Source organism: Hydra vulgaris, chromosome 05, assembly GCF_038396675.1.
Source record: "Hydra vulgaris chromosome 05, alternate assembly HydraT2T_AEP".
Taxonomy (NCBI): domain Eukaryota; kingdom Metazoa; phylum Cnidaria; class Hydrozoa; order Anthoathecata; family Hydridae; genus Hydra; species Hydra vulgaris.
The window spans coordinates 3,720,935-3,739,702 of NC_088924.1; the positions used below are offsets into that span (position 1 = coordinate 3,720,935).

At 27.3% G+C, this 18,768-nt stretch overlaps 1 protein-coding gene across 2 annotated transcripts in view; it reads left to right on the forward strand.

Moving 5' to 3' along the window:
- The first annotated feature begins 7,383 nt into the window (after window positions 1-7,383).
- The window catches only part of LOC136080465 (uncharacterized), a 28,646-nt gene continuing 17,261 nt past the window's right edge, over window positions 7,384-18,768 (forward strand). The window contains exons 1-2 of one of the 2 annotated variants that reach the window (XM_065797125.1): window positions 7,384-7,915; window positions 8,074-8,256. In XM_065797125.1, coding sequence (XP_065653197.1) covers window positions 7,867-7,915; window positions 8,074-8,256 — 232 coding nt within the window. In that variant the 5' untranslated portion in view covers window positions 7,384-7,866. Of the gene's footprint in view, window positions 8,257-18,768 lie in introns of both variants that reach the window. The other variant, XM_065797124.1, reaches the window with a different exon arrangement.

The window sequence follows — 18,768 nt, forward strand, 5'->3', positions numbered from 1 at the left end:
TTCGTTAGTGGCAGTACTTGTTTTAGTTTGAATAAGAATGTGCACTGACTTAAGGTGATTGTGACAAAATACGGAACCTACAGGAATACTTTTGTTGTAATGTTTTGAAACATTTGTTGACATATTTATCGAAACACTTCTTAGAGCAGATAATTTTTTACTAACACTTATTTCATACATTGGATGACAGCATCTTCTTGGAGGAACCTAGCCAATACCTTGAATTTTAACAAAAATCAAAATTTGAAATATTTATTTTAAAGATTTAGTAATTAAATTTTCTTGTTGTTGAAATACGGTTGTAAACAAATTCTTACCAAAGTTAAATCTATGGTAAGGACATATATAGTCGTTATCAGAAATTGATATGCACCCTTGGTTTTCTATAAGAGGTTTTTCTGTCCATTCTGTCCTTTGGTGCGCCTTTAAAGTTTAAAAACATAAAACTTAGATATTATGCAATGTAAACTGAGGGAATTAAACAACAATCGTTTTACGCTACTATAGGATGCTAACGAGTTTTTTTTTTTTCGACTGTAAAAAGCATTTCTTTCTTTAATTTTTACAAAGTGTGCTTTGACATCCAAAGTCAGATCTTGTATCTTGAATAACCTTTTTTCATTGAAACGAGGATATGGTCCACACTTGATATCATTAACTTTGCAAACATTTTCAATAAAAACCTCTAGCTCTGACATATTTTTTGCAATTAAGTGTTTTTTTTTTAAAAGTACATTTAGCATAAAATGTTCATTCTCTGTTCTGAATAATTCAGAAGTAAATGCTCAATAAACCATACTGAATAACTGTAAATTAAGAAATAAAACCTAACAATAATTAATTATGTTCAATAAACATCAAGTTAAAAATATTTACAGGAAAAAATTTTTTTTTCAAGTCTACAATCGTATAATTTAAAAAAGAAAAAATCAGATTTAACATCATTTTGACGTAAATTTAATTCAACAATGTAAAATTACCCCCTAAGTTGTTTTTTTTTGCATTAAAAGAATTTTAATATGGAGTAATAGAAAATCTATACATTCAACCTTGGGACCTTTTCCAGTTCCCATTATGGCTAATTTTTAAACGCTAGTTAAAATATTTTTTAACAATTTGATGACTCATAGTTTTTTTTGTAAACAATATCCTCTCAGTTTATTTAGACAATTCAAATAACAATGAAATACTCTTTCAAAAAGGAATAAGATCAGTCGCAGGCACTTTTTACGCTCCGAGATAAATATATTTAAAGTAGGCCCCAAATTCAGAAATGTGTGATTTCAGCTTCTGATTTTTAGACAAAGGAAGGGTTTTCCTCAGATTTTGTGATTTTTATTTAAAGTTCTACCGATATTTCCATAATATGAAAAGAAACTTAGGGTGCAGTGGTCTTATTGCTTTTAATCTTAGTTTAAAAATCATAAAACCCCAAAAGTGACTTTTCAAGTATTAAAAGGGCAAAAGTTTGACCGACTATAACTAAGGAACTAGAAATATTAAAAAAATAATAATTTACATGCATCTTTTTAATATTACAAACAACACAATATCTAATTTGAGAATGATTGAAAGATATTACTTTTGAGCATTGCCTGGTTTTCTCAAAAAATGGCTTTTAAGTCCCCACCCTTTTTAAAAAGTACGTACGTTTTTCAAATACCTCCCCCCCCCCAACTTTTTTTCATAAAAAAATTTATTGAAAAAAAAAAGCTGGAGGTACCTTATATACTTTATATGATTCCAAACCTCTTTGTTTGTGGTACAGGAACCCAATGTAAAAAATTTTTGTACATGTATACAATTATCTCGATCATCGAGATAATTGTATACATGTACAAAAATGTACACATCGAGTCGATGTGTTCGCTTTGCCGAGTGGTTAATATTGTGTACTTAGGGACGGAGGCCTGAGATCGATTCCTGAAAACACCCTGTTTGCTATTTTTTGGTTTTAATAACGAATCAAATAGAAATAAATTATACATAAGGCAGACGTTTTTTTCAGGCATTCCTCTTTAGTAAGTTCTTCAAATACGAGTCTTACGCGAGATCATTAATATTGAAAACAAAACCTAAAACCCAGTGCCGAGGTTAGGCTACCCAAACTTCCTTATTGGAGGGAGGTGTGGAGAGGCAATTTTTGTGCTCTTTTGCTAATTTAAAGAGCTTTTTATTTCGAAGATTTTGAGCCCCTAATGACACGTTTTTTATGGGGGGCCTCCAACCAATTAGCCACAGCACAGCTAAAACCTGTTTTTCGACTCAAAAAATAGGTTTCCTGAAATACGCCTTACTCAGTGCCAGTATGTAAGGGGTGGCATGTGTGCATGGGCGGCCGCAGAATTTTTTGATGTTCCAGATAGGACACTTTCACACATTGTGCAAACTCCAAACTTAAGTATGTTCGCTTGCCATCCCCCCATGGCCAAACGTGAGCGCACTAATGTAGTAAAATTTTCAACTTTAATATCTAAAACTAAATTTAAATTTATCGACAGATTTTAAATTTTGTTGAAAAATATTGTAAATTACAAAAGTTATGACCATGCAAAATTTACAGTCCCTCATTTTTTTGGGGGAGGGGGAGGGAGAGGGAAACTTGCGCCCATGCATGTGTGTGCATAGAGAGAAACAATACCCTCTACTCCCTATACCATACATCTTTTAATGTTGGCAAACTATTTTAGTCTAGTCTAAAATAGTCTGAATTTTAACTTTTCTATTGATTAACTGGTTAATTGTGATAAATGAGAAAATCGAAATACGTACTTTAAAATTGAACCCTCCCCCCCCCTCCCCCATACATTTTTGTACGCTTTTTGAAGTCCTACCCCCTTCCTCCTTTGAGCGTACGTTTTTTATGGAAGCGGTTTGCATATTTTGAAACCCTATACAGACTCAGAATAGGCAGAAATTCGCGCAATCTGATTCGCTGATTTTGAAAGAGAGGCTTTTGCGCGTATGTTTAAATCAAAACAAATGTCAAAAAACGTATTAAATAATAAAAGTGAATTTGAGTAACTTCATATAAAACCAAATAATAATAGCAAAAAAAAGTTATGATTTTTCTATCCAATTTTGTGAAATATAGTACAAATACTTATACAAACCCTCACAACTCAAACATCCGTGTTTTTCAGAATTTTTTCTTAAAAATAAAGATTTGAAAAAATTAGTTTGTTTTTCTAATTGTTTTTATAATTCTAAGATATAAAAAAGACAACCATTGTAACAAACTATAAACCTGGTGAAACCTGGTAACAAACTATAAAGATGGTGAAACTTGACTATGCTGTGATTCTCATACGATAGACTTTTTAAAACAGTTTTAAAATTTACCTACTAATATCAATAGACTATTATTAACTTGGTATAATTTTTTTTCAAATTAAGTTCCCATTTATCCAATCATTTAGCAAAAAAAGTATTTTGAAAAATAACCTAATTTCTTTTTAGAACTTTACACTTATTACTCCCATATATAAATTATATACAACACTAAAAAAGTTTGAGAATATTGCTTATTGGTTGTTATAGCTAGCCCAGATGATTTGCAACACTCTTAAATTAAAAGCAATTGTAAGCAAGAGCGAATTTAGATATCCTTTGGTAATGTATAGTAATAAAAGATCACAAAGCATTGCAGCATAATAAGCTATTAGAAAAAATCTATAACCTGATGTACACAAGTGTGTTTTGATATAGTAAACTGATTACCAAAAGCAATAAATCTCAACTTAACACACCTTTATGAAAAACTAAGTGTAAAAAGGCGGAAACAAGAAAGATTGCCAACATGCAAGTTCATGTTGTTGTTTATTTCAATTTCAAAACTCAATACATGTTTGTTGGTAAATAGCTTTTAACCTGAACAAAATACTTGTTATTGTATTCTATAATTAATTAAAAATGTGTATCCTTTAATAGCAACTGATGGTAAATAATATTAAATAAAGCAGCAAACTTTGATAAATTTTATAAATTTATAATGCTAATAATTTATTTTACATTATATATTCCAGAAAAAAAAGAAAATATGTCTGCTCTAAAAAAATTAGAAAAAAAATCTTAAATAAAATGTACTTCATATTTACAATTTTTATTCATAGTTTTATTATGTAATTTTTAATATAACCAATAAAAACAAGTGTTCTTTTTTTAAATTTCTGTTAATATCTCTTGTTTATTAATATAAAAACAGAGATGCGTTATGTTTTATTTTGATGTAATATTAATATCTTTTTTTTAAAACTTGCTACTTCAAATGTAAAAGCTAATTTTGATGAAGTTATTTTTATTACAAAAATTGCCATAATTCACCTTTATTTGGTTAAATTTTTTGACTTTAATACTCAGTACAGTTTTAATGTTCAGTGAAAAAACAAATATCACTTTTTTTGTTAAATTTTCCAATAGATTTTTATCCAATTTATTATTCAAATTATTTCCATTAGATTAATATCCAATTTTCATCCTATATAATATATATATAAAGAAAAATATTGATGTAAGCCTTATCAGCCTTCTCAAAATTTAGGTTGAACAGTAACTTCTTCAGGGTTCATAGATTTATATGGAACATGTAAGCTAGTTTGGCAAAACATCTGTAAAAATTTTCTTTTTCCAAAATTTTAAATGTTAAACTGTTTATAATTAACAAGTTGGTATAAAGATGCAGTAATGAGCTTAGAACAACCTCTACCTCAGCTTAAAATTTATACTTTTCATATTATAAGTACTTTACCAGAAGTCTGGTGCAATTGCATATAAACTTTGTATTGAGTATGCTTTATAAAACACGGACATTATATTTGATGAGAAACACATTTAGAAATCTTGCAAAATTGCACACATGCAAATTCAAGTGAAATATTTCAAGAGTTTATACATACAAAACACATTTTATAATAGCTTTTTTTTTGATAATTCTCTTTTCTTTTTTTTATTACTCTTTTTTCATTAAAACGATTGATTTTAACCACTTAGTTTAGTTTTTTAAATCTTTTTTTCTTTCAATTACTGCAATACAAAAATGTCACAATCATTTGCCATAATCTACTTTTATTTATGCCATAATCCACTTTTATTTGGTTAACTTATTTGACTTCAATACTTTTTCTTGCTTTTAATGTCAGTGTTTATATGAAACTGTACAAAAATTACTGTTCTGTAGACAAACATAAATATCACTTATTTTGTTAAATTTTCAAATATTTTATAACTTAATGCAGCCTGCCAAAATTTTTATAAATTTAAAAAAAGTTTTTAATGGTTTAACTCGATGTTTTATTAAAGTTACGTAATAAAAAAATATATCAGCCTCCTCCAAACTAAGGTTGAAACAAAGCATGAAAACAAAATCTCCTCAGAGCTCATATATTGACATGGAACATGTAAGCTAGTTTTGCAATTAGTAAAAATTTTCTATTTTAAAAAACTCTAATTTTCAACTCTTTATAATAAACATGTAAATCAGTTTATAAATAAAGTTCTTCACCAGTAGTCACATAAAACTTTACTTCAGTAGTCACATAAAACTGCATATAAACTTTGTATGCAAAAGTGCTTCACTATTAGTCTCGTACAACATACTTATATAAACTATGTATTTGAGAATGCTTTAAGGCCAAGAGCATATTTTAAGAGAAACACATTTGTAGATTTTTTCAAATTTACTTCAACACATTTTTTTTTCGTTTCTTAAAATTAACAATAGATAAAATCTTCATCACCAAGATAAACTTTATTGAAATTTTTACGAGTGAAAATTCTCTTGTACAAATAGATTTTAAATACTCTGAAGAGTATTAAAAAAAAATGAATTTCCTGTGTTAATAGTAACACATGACTTGTATTGATAAACTTAGTATATCATAACTTTGAAATTTATTTCAAAAATCTGTTTGTTTTGATTTTCATTATATTTTTCAACAAAATCGCACTTGCCTCTCTTTCAAAACCAGCGAATCAGATTGCTCATTTTTCTGCCTATTCTGAACTATTTTCTGCCTATTCTGTATAGGGTTTCAAAATATGCAAGCGGTTTACAAAGCGCTTTAAACGCTTTTAAATTGTTTCTGCAGTAAATTATATTAAAAATAATTTATTGCAAAAAATATCCTTCCATTTTCTTATGACTGACATAATTGTCAAAAAGTTTCAAATTTCTAATTTATAAAATTTTTTAGGTGTCCCCAACGAAGAAATTACAAAAATATGAATGAATATCACGTACTACAATTTTTTCATAAATAGTATCAGTTACTAAGTAACAAGAATAACAAAAAAATTAAATTAAAAAGTAAATTAAAGTATAAGTTTATTATTATTATTATTAATGATATTTTTATTTTTATTAGTATTTAACTATTTAATATTAACACCAATTATACAGTAGTACTATGTATACAGTAACAATAATATACTTTACTATATATTTTGTCAAATAAAAGTCATAAATATAATATACAGTTTTACTAACAAAATTTATAGTAAGCCGTTTTATTATATAGTATTCTATGTAATGCTAATTACTGTTGTATTTACAGCATTTTCAACTTGCAAATATAATCATCAATTATTATGCAAATATTATCACAATTTTACTGAACAAATTATTTATTATAAAGGATTTTATTATCTAGTAGTTTTATGTTACTTATTGTTATCTTTAGCCTCTTAATCTATTTTATTGTTTGCATATGCTATAGCTTTTACTATTATTACTATTGTATTATTTTTATTGTTATTATTAATATTATTATTGTTGTTGTTGTTATTACTATTAATAATAATAACAACAACAACAACAAGAACAGCAATAATAACAATAATAATATTATTATTATATTATTGTTATTATTATTATTATTATTATTATTATTATTATTATTATTATTACTATTATTATTATTATTATTATTATTATTATTATTATTATTATTATTATTATTATTATTATTATTATTATTATTAACAATAATGGTAAAGCTACAGTTAAGCGGCCTAAAATTTTATTTTTTTGCTTGTTGCGCTCTCATTAGTGGAGACTTTTTAAACATGAGGAATATTTATTGGCTTTAGTAAATACATCAACTATCTTATAGCCTGCAGCAAGGGAGTATGCTGCTACATCAACTGAGAGTTTGGCATGGGACAGCAATCAATAAATATTCCTCATGTTTAAAAAGTCTCTACTGAAGAAAACACAATAAGCAAAAAAACAAAATTATTTTAGGCTACTTAATTGTAGCTTTACCACAACAATAGTAAATTGTACAATAATAAAAGCTATAGCAAAAGTAATATATTGTTATATAAAACAATATATACAACAATATATTGTTGCTTTTATTATTAATTGTTTTAATTTTCCCATTTAGAAATATATTTTTATTTATTTTTTGCAAAAGATGCTATCCCTTTCTATAAAAAATTGCTGGGGAGTTGCTTCGTTAAGACAATCTGTTGGTTTTCCAGCTTGTGAAGAATATGAATATTTTGCTCCACTTGGAAGTTGTATTGTTTGTTGGAATATAGTGTTGCACAAAAAAGTGTTACAATTTCAAGCTCATTCAGATCTTATTGTAGTTATGTCTAAAAGTAAATCAGATTTTGTATTAACTGTATCATATAGTGGTGAAATAAAATTATGGACTAAAAAGTTTGATTATATTTCTGGATGTAATTTTCCTAGTAATAATGTTACTTTTGGTACTTGGTCTGAGAACAGTTCTCACTTTGCAGTTATATCAAATAGCCCTAAAAGTATGATTGTGGTTTACTCCATAAAATGTGTAACAGACGAAACTCCAGTAATTAAACAAGTCATGGAATATATGGCTCCATTAGCAACTGATATTGATGCGAAAGCTATTAAATGCTGTTTTAGTTTTTGTGTTTTTTATTATAGGTATATAATTGTTATCTATCAAACAGAAAAAACATCAGATATATACAAAATATGTTTACAAACAAATGATACGTTAACTGTTAAAATTAGACCACTTGGTGATGATTGCAATGGTGTTTACTGTTTAAGTGAAATTAAAAAAAATATGTTTGCTTTAGGTCTTAATCAAGGAATATTTGCAATTTATAATGCTGATACATTAGATTTGGTTTCAATAATACTGGCTAGTGGTTCTCCTCAAGTGTGCATGTGGTATGGGGAATGTTTATTGACAGTCTCATATCTTTCAGGAAAAATAAATTTATGGAACACTGATGGCATGCTTATACAAGAATACAAAGGTAACTTAAACCCTTTGACATATAGAATCATAGCTTTTAAAATGATTCTCAAAACTGTGATTTTGCCTCTTTAATATTGGTTTCAGTAATTTATAAATGGTACTACTTAATAGTGCATAATTTTTTCCTTCAATATATTATTTATATGTTTTACTCTAAAAACGAGTAATCCTATTTGTGTTTTTTTTTAGTTGAAATTTTCTAAAAAATTTTTAACAATACGCAAAACATTTACATGAACATTCACAAGACGAAATCTTCATTTTACTTAATAGCATTTGATTTCCATAATTATTCGATTCACACTAAAAGTCAAAGTTTATGGTCAGATTTGATATTTTGTTATATATTTTTTTAAACTTGAGGTTATGGCTTAATTTTAAATTTTAATTTACAAAAATGAAGGGAATGTAGATTTGACGTATTTTGTGTTGATTAATTTTCTACAAATTTAAGTCTATTACTAATTTATTTAATCAGAATTTTTCTGAATCCAATATTACCAATCTCTTTTAGGTTTTTCATCTGAAATTCCCAACTTAAATTTAAAGTTCTGTTGTATTTAAATTTATCCAATTTAAGATGCATTTATTTGTCTATCTATCACACACACACACACTTATATATATATATATATATATATATATATATATATATATATATATATATATATATATATATATATATATATATATATATATATATATATATATATATATATGTAATTTAATAATTTACTAATTTATATATATATATATATACTCCTAACTGGTTTTCAGAAAGTTTTTCCGTATTTTATTGACACAAAAAAAAAAATTAAAATGCAAGACTGAAATTTTTTTTTTATTACTTGATAGACTATCTGCCCCAACCAAACCCTCAGTCGATGTAGTAGCACTCCGTTGCGAGACAGGCTATAATATATATATATAAGATAGTTGATGTAGGAACACTCCCTTGTAGCAGCAGGCTATAAGATAGTCGATGTAGCAACACTTTGCACATGATTTACAGTAAAAAAAACAACATTTTATTAAAAAAACAAAAAAAAACATTGTTTATATTTTTAAAAACATTCAAAACGTTATTAAAACATTCAGGATGTTTTAAAAACATTTTGGTCAATTAAATTTGCGTTTTTGCGGTTTTATTAAAAAACAATTAATTTGTAATTAAATTAATGGTTTTAACTTTCTAACAACACAGAAATGTTGGATGAAAGTCAAAAATAATTTAAAGTGGTGTATTTGTTGGCAAAAGAATCATTTTTTACCTTCCGTACTCTCAAATACAGCAATTTATATATAGATATTAGGGTGTCCCAAAAACCAACATTTTTGAAAAATATATGCAGAGACCCCCTTAATGTGTTCAATCTAATACAAAAACATAAGATTTAAAATTTTTTTGATTAAAAAATATTTTAAGGGGTCCCTCAAGACCCTCGAATATTTAATGGGTCCCTAATATTTTCAAAAAAAAAATTTTTCAAAAATATGTTAACCTGGTACTCAAATAAAGCGAAATTATATAAAAATTTCAAAAATAATATAGATTTTAAATATAGAATTATTTTTGGTTTTATTACATGAAAAATTACGGTTTTTTGCTTCATTTTAGTACCAGGTTGACATACTTTTAAAAAACTTTTTTTTTGAAAATATTAGGGACTCATTAAAAATTCAAGGATCTTGAGGGACCCGTTAAAATATTTTTTATTTAAAAAAATTTTAAATCTAGTGTTTTTGTATTAGATAGAGCACATTAGATATGTATTAGATAGAACACATTAGATATGTATTAGATAGAACACATTAGATTTGTATTAGATAGAACACAATCTCTGCATATTTTTTTATAAAATGTTGTTTTTTGGGACACCCTAATATATATATATATATATATATATATATATTTATATATATATATATATATATATATATATATATATATATATATATATATATATATTTAAACAACTTTAAAATGTATTCTACAAAATAGTGTGCTCAATGTTCTTAAAAGAACAGAGCAATTATAAATTAGTAGAAAATCACTTAACAAAAACTTTTTTTCCATTTAACACTGAAATGCATTTCTGATGAGTTTTTATTGATGAAACAGTGTTAAATGAAAAAAAAATTTTGTTAAGTGATTTTCTACTAATTTATATATATATATATATATCCTTATTTTGTAGTCGAAAGAGGCTTTTATGGTAAAAAAAAAGTCTCTTTTAACAACAATTACGCGACCTGAACAAATAAGCTACATTTTTATGTCGTCTAAAAGTCAAAGCAATTAAAGTAATGCAGAAGTACATTAAGTTTTATTGTTTTTTAAAAACAGCAATAATAATGACTAGAAATTTTTTTAGTTAACAGTGTTTTTGTTTTTTGAAAACATTTTTTTTAAACATGCACAGAGTGTTGCTACATCGACTATCTTATAGCCTGATGCTACAAGGGGGTGTTGCTACACCTACTATCTTATAGCCTGACTCACAATGGAGTGCTTTCACATCGACTATCTTGTAGCCTGACTCACAACAGAGTGCTGCCACATCGACTATCTTATAGCCTGACTTGCAACGGAGTGCTGCTACATCGACTGAGGGTTTGGCTAGAGAAGACAGTCTATCACTTAATAAAATTAAAAAAATTATTTAAGTAAACTTTTTTTGGTCTGGTTTATTAGCGCTTTCTTTAAGACTATATATACCTGTGTGGTCATATATATATATATATATATATATATATATATATATATATATATATATATATATATATATATATATATATATATATATATATATATATATAATATATATATATATATTATATATATATATATATATATATATATATATATATATATATATATATATATATATATATATATATATATATATATATGTAAATTATGTTAGTGTATTTTACAAATAGAGTGCTCAATGTTCTTAAAGAACAGAGCAATAATAAATTATTAAAAAACACTTTTCTAACTTTTTTCTTCAACTTTAAGTTTCACCATTGCTGGATCTAATTTTTCTCTTCAACTTTAAGTTTCACCAATGGTGAAACTTAAAGTTGAAGAGAAAAATTAGATAGGTGTTTTTTACAAATTTATATATATATATATATATATATATATATATATATATATATATATATATATATATATATATATATATATATATATATATATATATATATATTATATATATATATATATATACAGTGGTCGAAATTTACTTAGCCGCACACAATTTTTATTCGAAATTTTAATTTTTAAGGAAAATTTATTAGGTAAAAAAGAAAATATGATTTTTATTGTATAGCTTAGTTATTAAGTATTTTATTAGTAAAGTATTTATAATAAAAATATATCACATTAAAAATAGAAAGAAAAAAAATAACAAGGAATGCACTTTTCATATGCGAATTTTCGTTAGACGCACTTTTAAAAATTAAGTAATGAAAAGGAAAAAAAAAAATTTTTTATAAATTTTAATATTCGGTGGGTCCTCCGTGGTTCTTATTCACTTCAAAAATTCTATTTGGCATTGAATTAATGAGTGATTGGAGTGTCATTGGTTGAATTTCTTGCCAACACCTATTGACTTCACCTCGAAGCTCTTGAATGCTGCTAAATTGTCGTCCATTTTCATAAACCTTTCGAGATAAGATTCCCCAAAGGTTCTCAATTGGATTGAGATCTGGACTATATGTAGGCCATCTCATCACTTCGATGTTTTTGGATTCAAACCATGCCATAGTTTCTCTTGATTTATGAATGGGTGCATTGTCTTGTTGGAAAATGACTTGATCTTCCAAGTTATTTTCCAAAAAATCGATTAAGACATCTTCTAATAAATCTGTATAATTAATGGGTTTCATTTTTGTTGATATAAAACATATCGATGTCTTTCCATTGATACAAAATGCTGCCCATGTCATTAATGATCCACCACCAAAATTGCATGACAAACGAGGTGCATTGTTTTTTCGCAAATCGTGCCAGTAATAGCTAAAACCATCTGGTCCATCAAGATTAAACTTCTTTTTGTCAGAAAATACGACATATTTCCACTTTTCTCCAAAATCCATATATTTTCTGGCGAATTCAAGTCGTGCTTTTTTGTGTATTTGCTTTAAACATGGTTTTTTTAATGGTTTTCGCCATTTTATATTATCAGATCTTGACAATATTTGTTGAACACGTCTAGGAGTGATTGTCAAACTTAATTCTGATATGATTTGACTCGCAGTTAACTTTTGTTTTGTCGCTAATTGTCGAATTTGTTCCACGTTCCTTTTCGTTATCTTGTAGTTTTTACGTATTTTTTGATTGACGCCATATACTGACCCAAGTTTCAAAAAGTTTCTAATCACCTTTTCAGATCAGCCAATTTTTTGTCCAATTTCTCTATTAGATAACCCGGAATCCTTATATGCTTTAATTAAACCTTTTTCATGGTCATTTAAAAATTTTCCATGTGCCATTTCACTAAAAATATGAAACATTGAATTTTAAATTTATGAAAAATATTTTTATAAGTCAATTATGAAATTACTTACAATTTAAATTAATTTTTTCAACACCAAAACTAAAAATTATATCTCAAATTTAATAAAACAGAACTGCGTCTATACAAATTTCGCACTCAAATAAATCAAATAACTAATTTTTTTTATATAAAGAAATTATAAAAACAATGATATCAATTATCTTTTAATTATCAATTAACAAACAATGGTATAAATATATCACTTACAGAAATTTCTTAATAAAACGTTTAATTAAGTCTCTATAATGAAAAATCTGATAAAAATTGTGTGCAGCTAAGAAAATTTCGTTCACTGTATATATATAAAATTTCTAGTTTTATATACTTTTATGATATTTTAGTACTAAGCTATTTTCACTTAAAAGTTCATAACAAAAAACTTTGTTTCAAGGATCTATGGTCATTTAAAAAAAAGGTCAACTTTAAAACAACCACTGTTGTCCAATGTTTACTGGGTAATTTCCAAAGTTTCTCTTCAGCACAAAAGGAGTAAATATTCTAATAAATAAGACAATTTTTTAAATTTTTGTTAAAATCATTGATTTTATAAAATATGTGTTTCGACTATATCATAGCCATCCTCAGTTAAAATATATTAAAATGCTTAAATCAAATTAGTAAAATTAAGTTGAATTAATAGAGACCTTATAATAAAAAATACAATAAAAATGTTATTAAATAATATAACAAATGTTTTAAAAAGATAAAAGAACCAGTAATGTTAAAAGGAACTAGATTGAAATTGTTATTTTTACATGGTTCATTTGTTTAATAATAGTGTGTTTTTCCCACTCTATGTACATGCTTTCTTTGAGTTTTAATATAAATTTGTTGAGGCCGAATCCAAAATTGAAAAACCGCTTTCATTTGAATGAATATGTTTATAAATGTGTGAGTTTTTACCCCTTTTTTTGTGCTTGATACATATATATATATATATATATATATATATATATATATATATATATATATATATATATATATATATATATATATATATATATATATATATATATACATATATATATATACATATATATATATATATATATATATATATATATATATATATATATATATATATATATATACATATATATATATTTATTTATATATATATATATTTATATATTTATATATATATATATACATATATATATATATATATATACATATATATATATATATATACATATATATATATATATATGTATATATATATATATATATATATATATATATATATATATATATATATATATATATATATATATATATATAAATGCAAAAAATAGACTCGATAATATTCTGATTCTGATCTTTTTAATTGTGAAGTAATTTGCTTGGATTTCCAAAAAATATATTAAATGCCTAAACGTTTGAAAGCAATATGTATGTTATTCAAGGTAACTGCTGTTTTAATTTTTAAACACTAATGTACTTTCAACTCAAAAATTATATTTTTATTGCTATGATGAAACTGTTGGAAACAGATGGTCTGATGATGTATGTTCTATGCTGCATGATTTTAAAATATCAATTATCTCAAATGTAAAGGATATCATATTGATTTGCAATTTATGTATTTGGCAAAATATAAAATGAAAATTTTTAGATTGATTTTATTATCTAGTTCATAAAATTGAAAAGCTTGACAGCATTACTGTTTCATTATCAGTTAGAACTCTATCACATTCTGTATAGGTATGACACCTCTATAAAATGTTACAGAAACATGGCCATTGCAAATCAAAAGTTTCAGGCAAAAACACTAAACGATCTCACAAAAAGCCATAACAATTCAATATTATATATAAACATGATAGAAGAAAAATTTGTTTGTTCATTTAAAACATGTTCACCTAGAGAAATTGAAATATTAAAGGCTAGTTAAAATTTAATTATATGGAAAACTGGAAATATTTAATTTTATGTGTGTTACATCCCATATGTTTAGATCAAAGATCAAAGTGCCTGATAAACTGAAACAAGCATATATAGCTTTGTTGCCTCTTTTTTGTTAAAAATTTAAAAACTTATTGAAGCTAATCATTTTATAAGTGGACAAAATAAGACATTATTTGATATTATTTTATCTTATTTTTGTAAAATTTATTTTATTTCTCTTTGAAATTAAAAATTTATTAACGGTTTGTTCACAATTGGTTTTGTATGGTTTGTACAAACTTGATATGAAGTGATGGAACACAGACATCACGGAATCATCTATGGTAAATAGAAGAGGTTGGGGAAGAGATAAGGTAGCAATGCTATTTTGTATAAAGTTAGAAAAAACCTTTCATATAATTTTTTATTTGAATTTTTTTTATGAAAAAAAAAAAAGGGGGGGGGGAGTTTTTATTATCCCATCACACACTTAGTGTATTTTGGTTACTTAGTACAATGTGTTACCATCTTTAAAAAAATAAGTGCTTTAAAAGCTTACAAGCTTACCATGTTTAAGAGTTGATGAATTTACAACGGAAAAATCACAGATGTCCTAAATGAGTGTCTTGTTTTTAAAAGAACACTGTGAATAAATAACTTTTGTATTTAGCACAAAAACTGCATTTATATATTGTGTTAGTACTAAAATGTCATAAAAATATACTTTTAATTAAAAATATTAATAATAAACAGATATCTAATGCCACTAAACACTAAATTTCATTTTTCTCAAAACATGAAAAATATGACATCTGTGGTTTTACCCGTGTGGTCTACATATATATATATATATATATATATATATATATATATATATATATATATATATATATATATATATATATATATATATATATATATATATATATATATATATATATATATATATATATATATATATATATATATATATATATATATATATACATATACATATATATATTTAAGGGGTAAACAGATTCTATCTGTTGACCAGCCTCGCACCCCTTCTTCATCTATAAGGCTTGCGCAGATGTATTTTTAATACATTGTTTTCAGTTTAGGATGTTGAATGCTGGATCTTCTTGACTAAATGCATAGGTTTTGCTTGTGTCTCTGTTTTTATGACTAGGCAACTCATTCTATTATCTCCTAATGAGGGTACAGCTCTAAAACTCAGTTTTATGGTTCTGAGGCTGGTAGTCAGGTTTCCCGAACTCTGTGGTAGCTCTCAGAGAGGCTGATTCCATCAACAGCTGAAAATTATCAAAGTCTTAACAGTGCCGTGTTGCGCATGGATGGTGTCCCTGTTTGCACTTTTGGTGTGCATTGCGGAGGCCACATTTGGAGCCCTTTGTTACGGCTAAAGATTTATTAATACTAATGAGGCAATTGCTTGGGCTATTAAACGGTGTTCTGAGAACTATCTATGCTTTGAGTCAAGTTCTTCAATCTAATTTAAAAATGAATAAAGTGCCAAAAACTATAAAACACAAAAAACCATCATCATCACCAAGTTCTCTAAACCTATCATTCACTAATATTCGTGGTCTTCGAAGTAACTTTTCTTCTGTTGAGTCTTATCTCTTGCAAAGTTCACCAGACCTACTTGCTCTTTGTGAGACTAATTTGAGTTCGGCTGTCTCATCTTGTGATCTTAGTGTTGATGGTTATCTTCCTCTAATTCGTAAAGACTCAAATAGTCACATGCTTGGCTTGGGCATTTACATTCGTAAGAATTCACCTGTTTGTCGTGAAACTAGATTTGAATCAACAGACCATTCTCTCATGTGCTTTCGTTTAGCACCACTTCACTCTATTGCCTTTCTCTTTGTTCTATATCGCTCTCCTTCATCTCAAGACTGCACTCTTTTTGACATTATTTCTGATCATATTGATCAAGCCCTCTCTCTTTATCCATCAGCTAATATAGTTGTTGTCGGAGACTTTAATGCTCACCACTCTCAATGGCTTAGCTCTAGTGTCAATGACTCTGCAGGCATTAAAGCCCACAACTTTTGCCTTTCTCAATCCCTAACTCAAATAGTCAACTTTTCAACTCGCTTTCCTGACAACCCGAATCATCTACCTTCTCTACTCGACTTATGTCTTGTTTCTGATCCTAGTCAGTGCTCAGTTTCTCCACATTCACCCTTAGGTGCTTCTGATCACAGTTTGATCTCTCTAAAACTAATATCTCATTCTTCTTCATCACTTGAATCCCCTTATTATCGAACCTCTTACAACTACAGTAAAGCTGACTAGGATTCTTTCCGTGGTTTTTTTCATGATGGCCCTTGGGTAGAAATCTTTTGTCCTCCTGTCGATAAATGTGCTTCTTACATAACATTGTGGATTCAGGCTGGCATGGAATCATTTATTCCCTCTCAACGATTTCAGGTCAAGCCTCACTCTCCTCCATGGTTTTCCTCACACTGATCTGCTGCGATTGCCAATTGAAACCGTTACTTCCATATTTATTAGCAAAACAATTCTCCAGAAAACAGACATCTGTTTATTTCTGCTAGAAACAATTGTAAAAAGGTATTTTTAACGCCAAAACCAGCTATTCTCAGTTCATGAAATCTTGTTTTTCATCTCAAAAATTAGGATCTCGTGACTTCTGGAGAATCTTTAATAATATCGATAATAAGGGCAAATCTCTGGTTCAGACTTTGTCACCTCTCCTAAAGACAAAGCCGAATTGTTTGCTAAAAACTTTTCATCAATATTATCTCTTGATTCCACTAGTTGTGTTCTACCTGGTATTGCCAACAAACAGTTTGATCCATTGCTTGACATTCATATCACTCCATCATCTGTATCTAAGGTGATTTCCTGCCTAGACTCTTCTACAGCTTGTGGCCCTGACAACATACCTGTTATTGTCTTGCAGAAGTGTTCTCCGGAGCTGTCGTCTATACTCTCAAAACTATTTAACAAGTGCTAATCAGAGTCTTGTTTTTTAGCCCGCTGGAAAGCGACATCTGTTATCCCTATCTTCAAAAATTCTGGAGAGCGATCTGATTCGTCTAACTATCGTCCCATAAGTCTTCTTCCTATCATAAGCAAGGTTTTTGAATCTTTAATTAACAAACACTTAATTTCTCATCTTGAATCTAATAACTCACTTTCTGACCATCAATATGAATTTCGATCTTCTTGTGCTACAGCTGATTTGCTAACAGTAATAATTGATAGGTTTTATCGTGCATTAGATAAAGGTGGAGAGGTTAAGGCCATCGCTCTTGACAATTCAAAAGCTTTTGATACAGTTTAGCATGCTGGTCTTCTCCATAAGCTATCTTCTTATGGTGTATCCGGCAGCATCTTTAAGATCATTGAATTCTTCCTTTCCAATCATAGCATAAAAGTTGTCCTCGATGGACAACACTCTTCTTCTTATTTTGTAACTTCAGGGGTTCCTCAAGGTTCTATCCTTGGCCCTATACTCTTTTTAATTTACATTACTGATCTTCCAGATATTCTTACATCTAAGGTGGCATTGTTTGCTGATGAGACTACCATTTATTCTTGTCGTGATAAGAAACCAACATCCTCTGATTGCTTGGAGGGGGCATTTGAGCATGAAATGGATCTTACTTCTGCTACAGCATGGGGCTCACATGGCTGGTGAACTTTAATTCAGATAAAACTCAATTTTTTTCAGCCAATTGTTATCGCAATAATTTAGATATTCCTAAATTTATGAATGGTGATGTACTTGATGAGTCATCTATTCTTCATCTTCTTGATTAACTCTTACTTCCAATCTTTCTTGGAAACCATTTATCAAATTCATTGCAAAATTAATATCTGCTAAGGTTGCATCTCTTTATCGAGCTCGTCACTTTCTTACTTTAGATTCTATTTTCTATCTCTATAAATCTCAAATCCGGGCTTGTATGGAATACTGTTGCCATATCTGGGGCGGATCTTCAATTGATGCCCTTTCTTTTTTAGACAAGGTGCAAAAATGCATTGTAAACATAGTTGGACCTGCTCTTGCAGCGAAA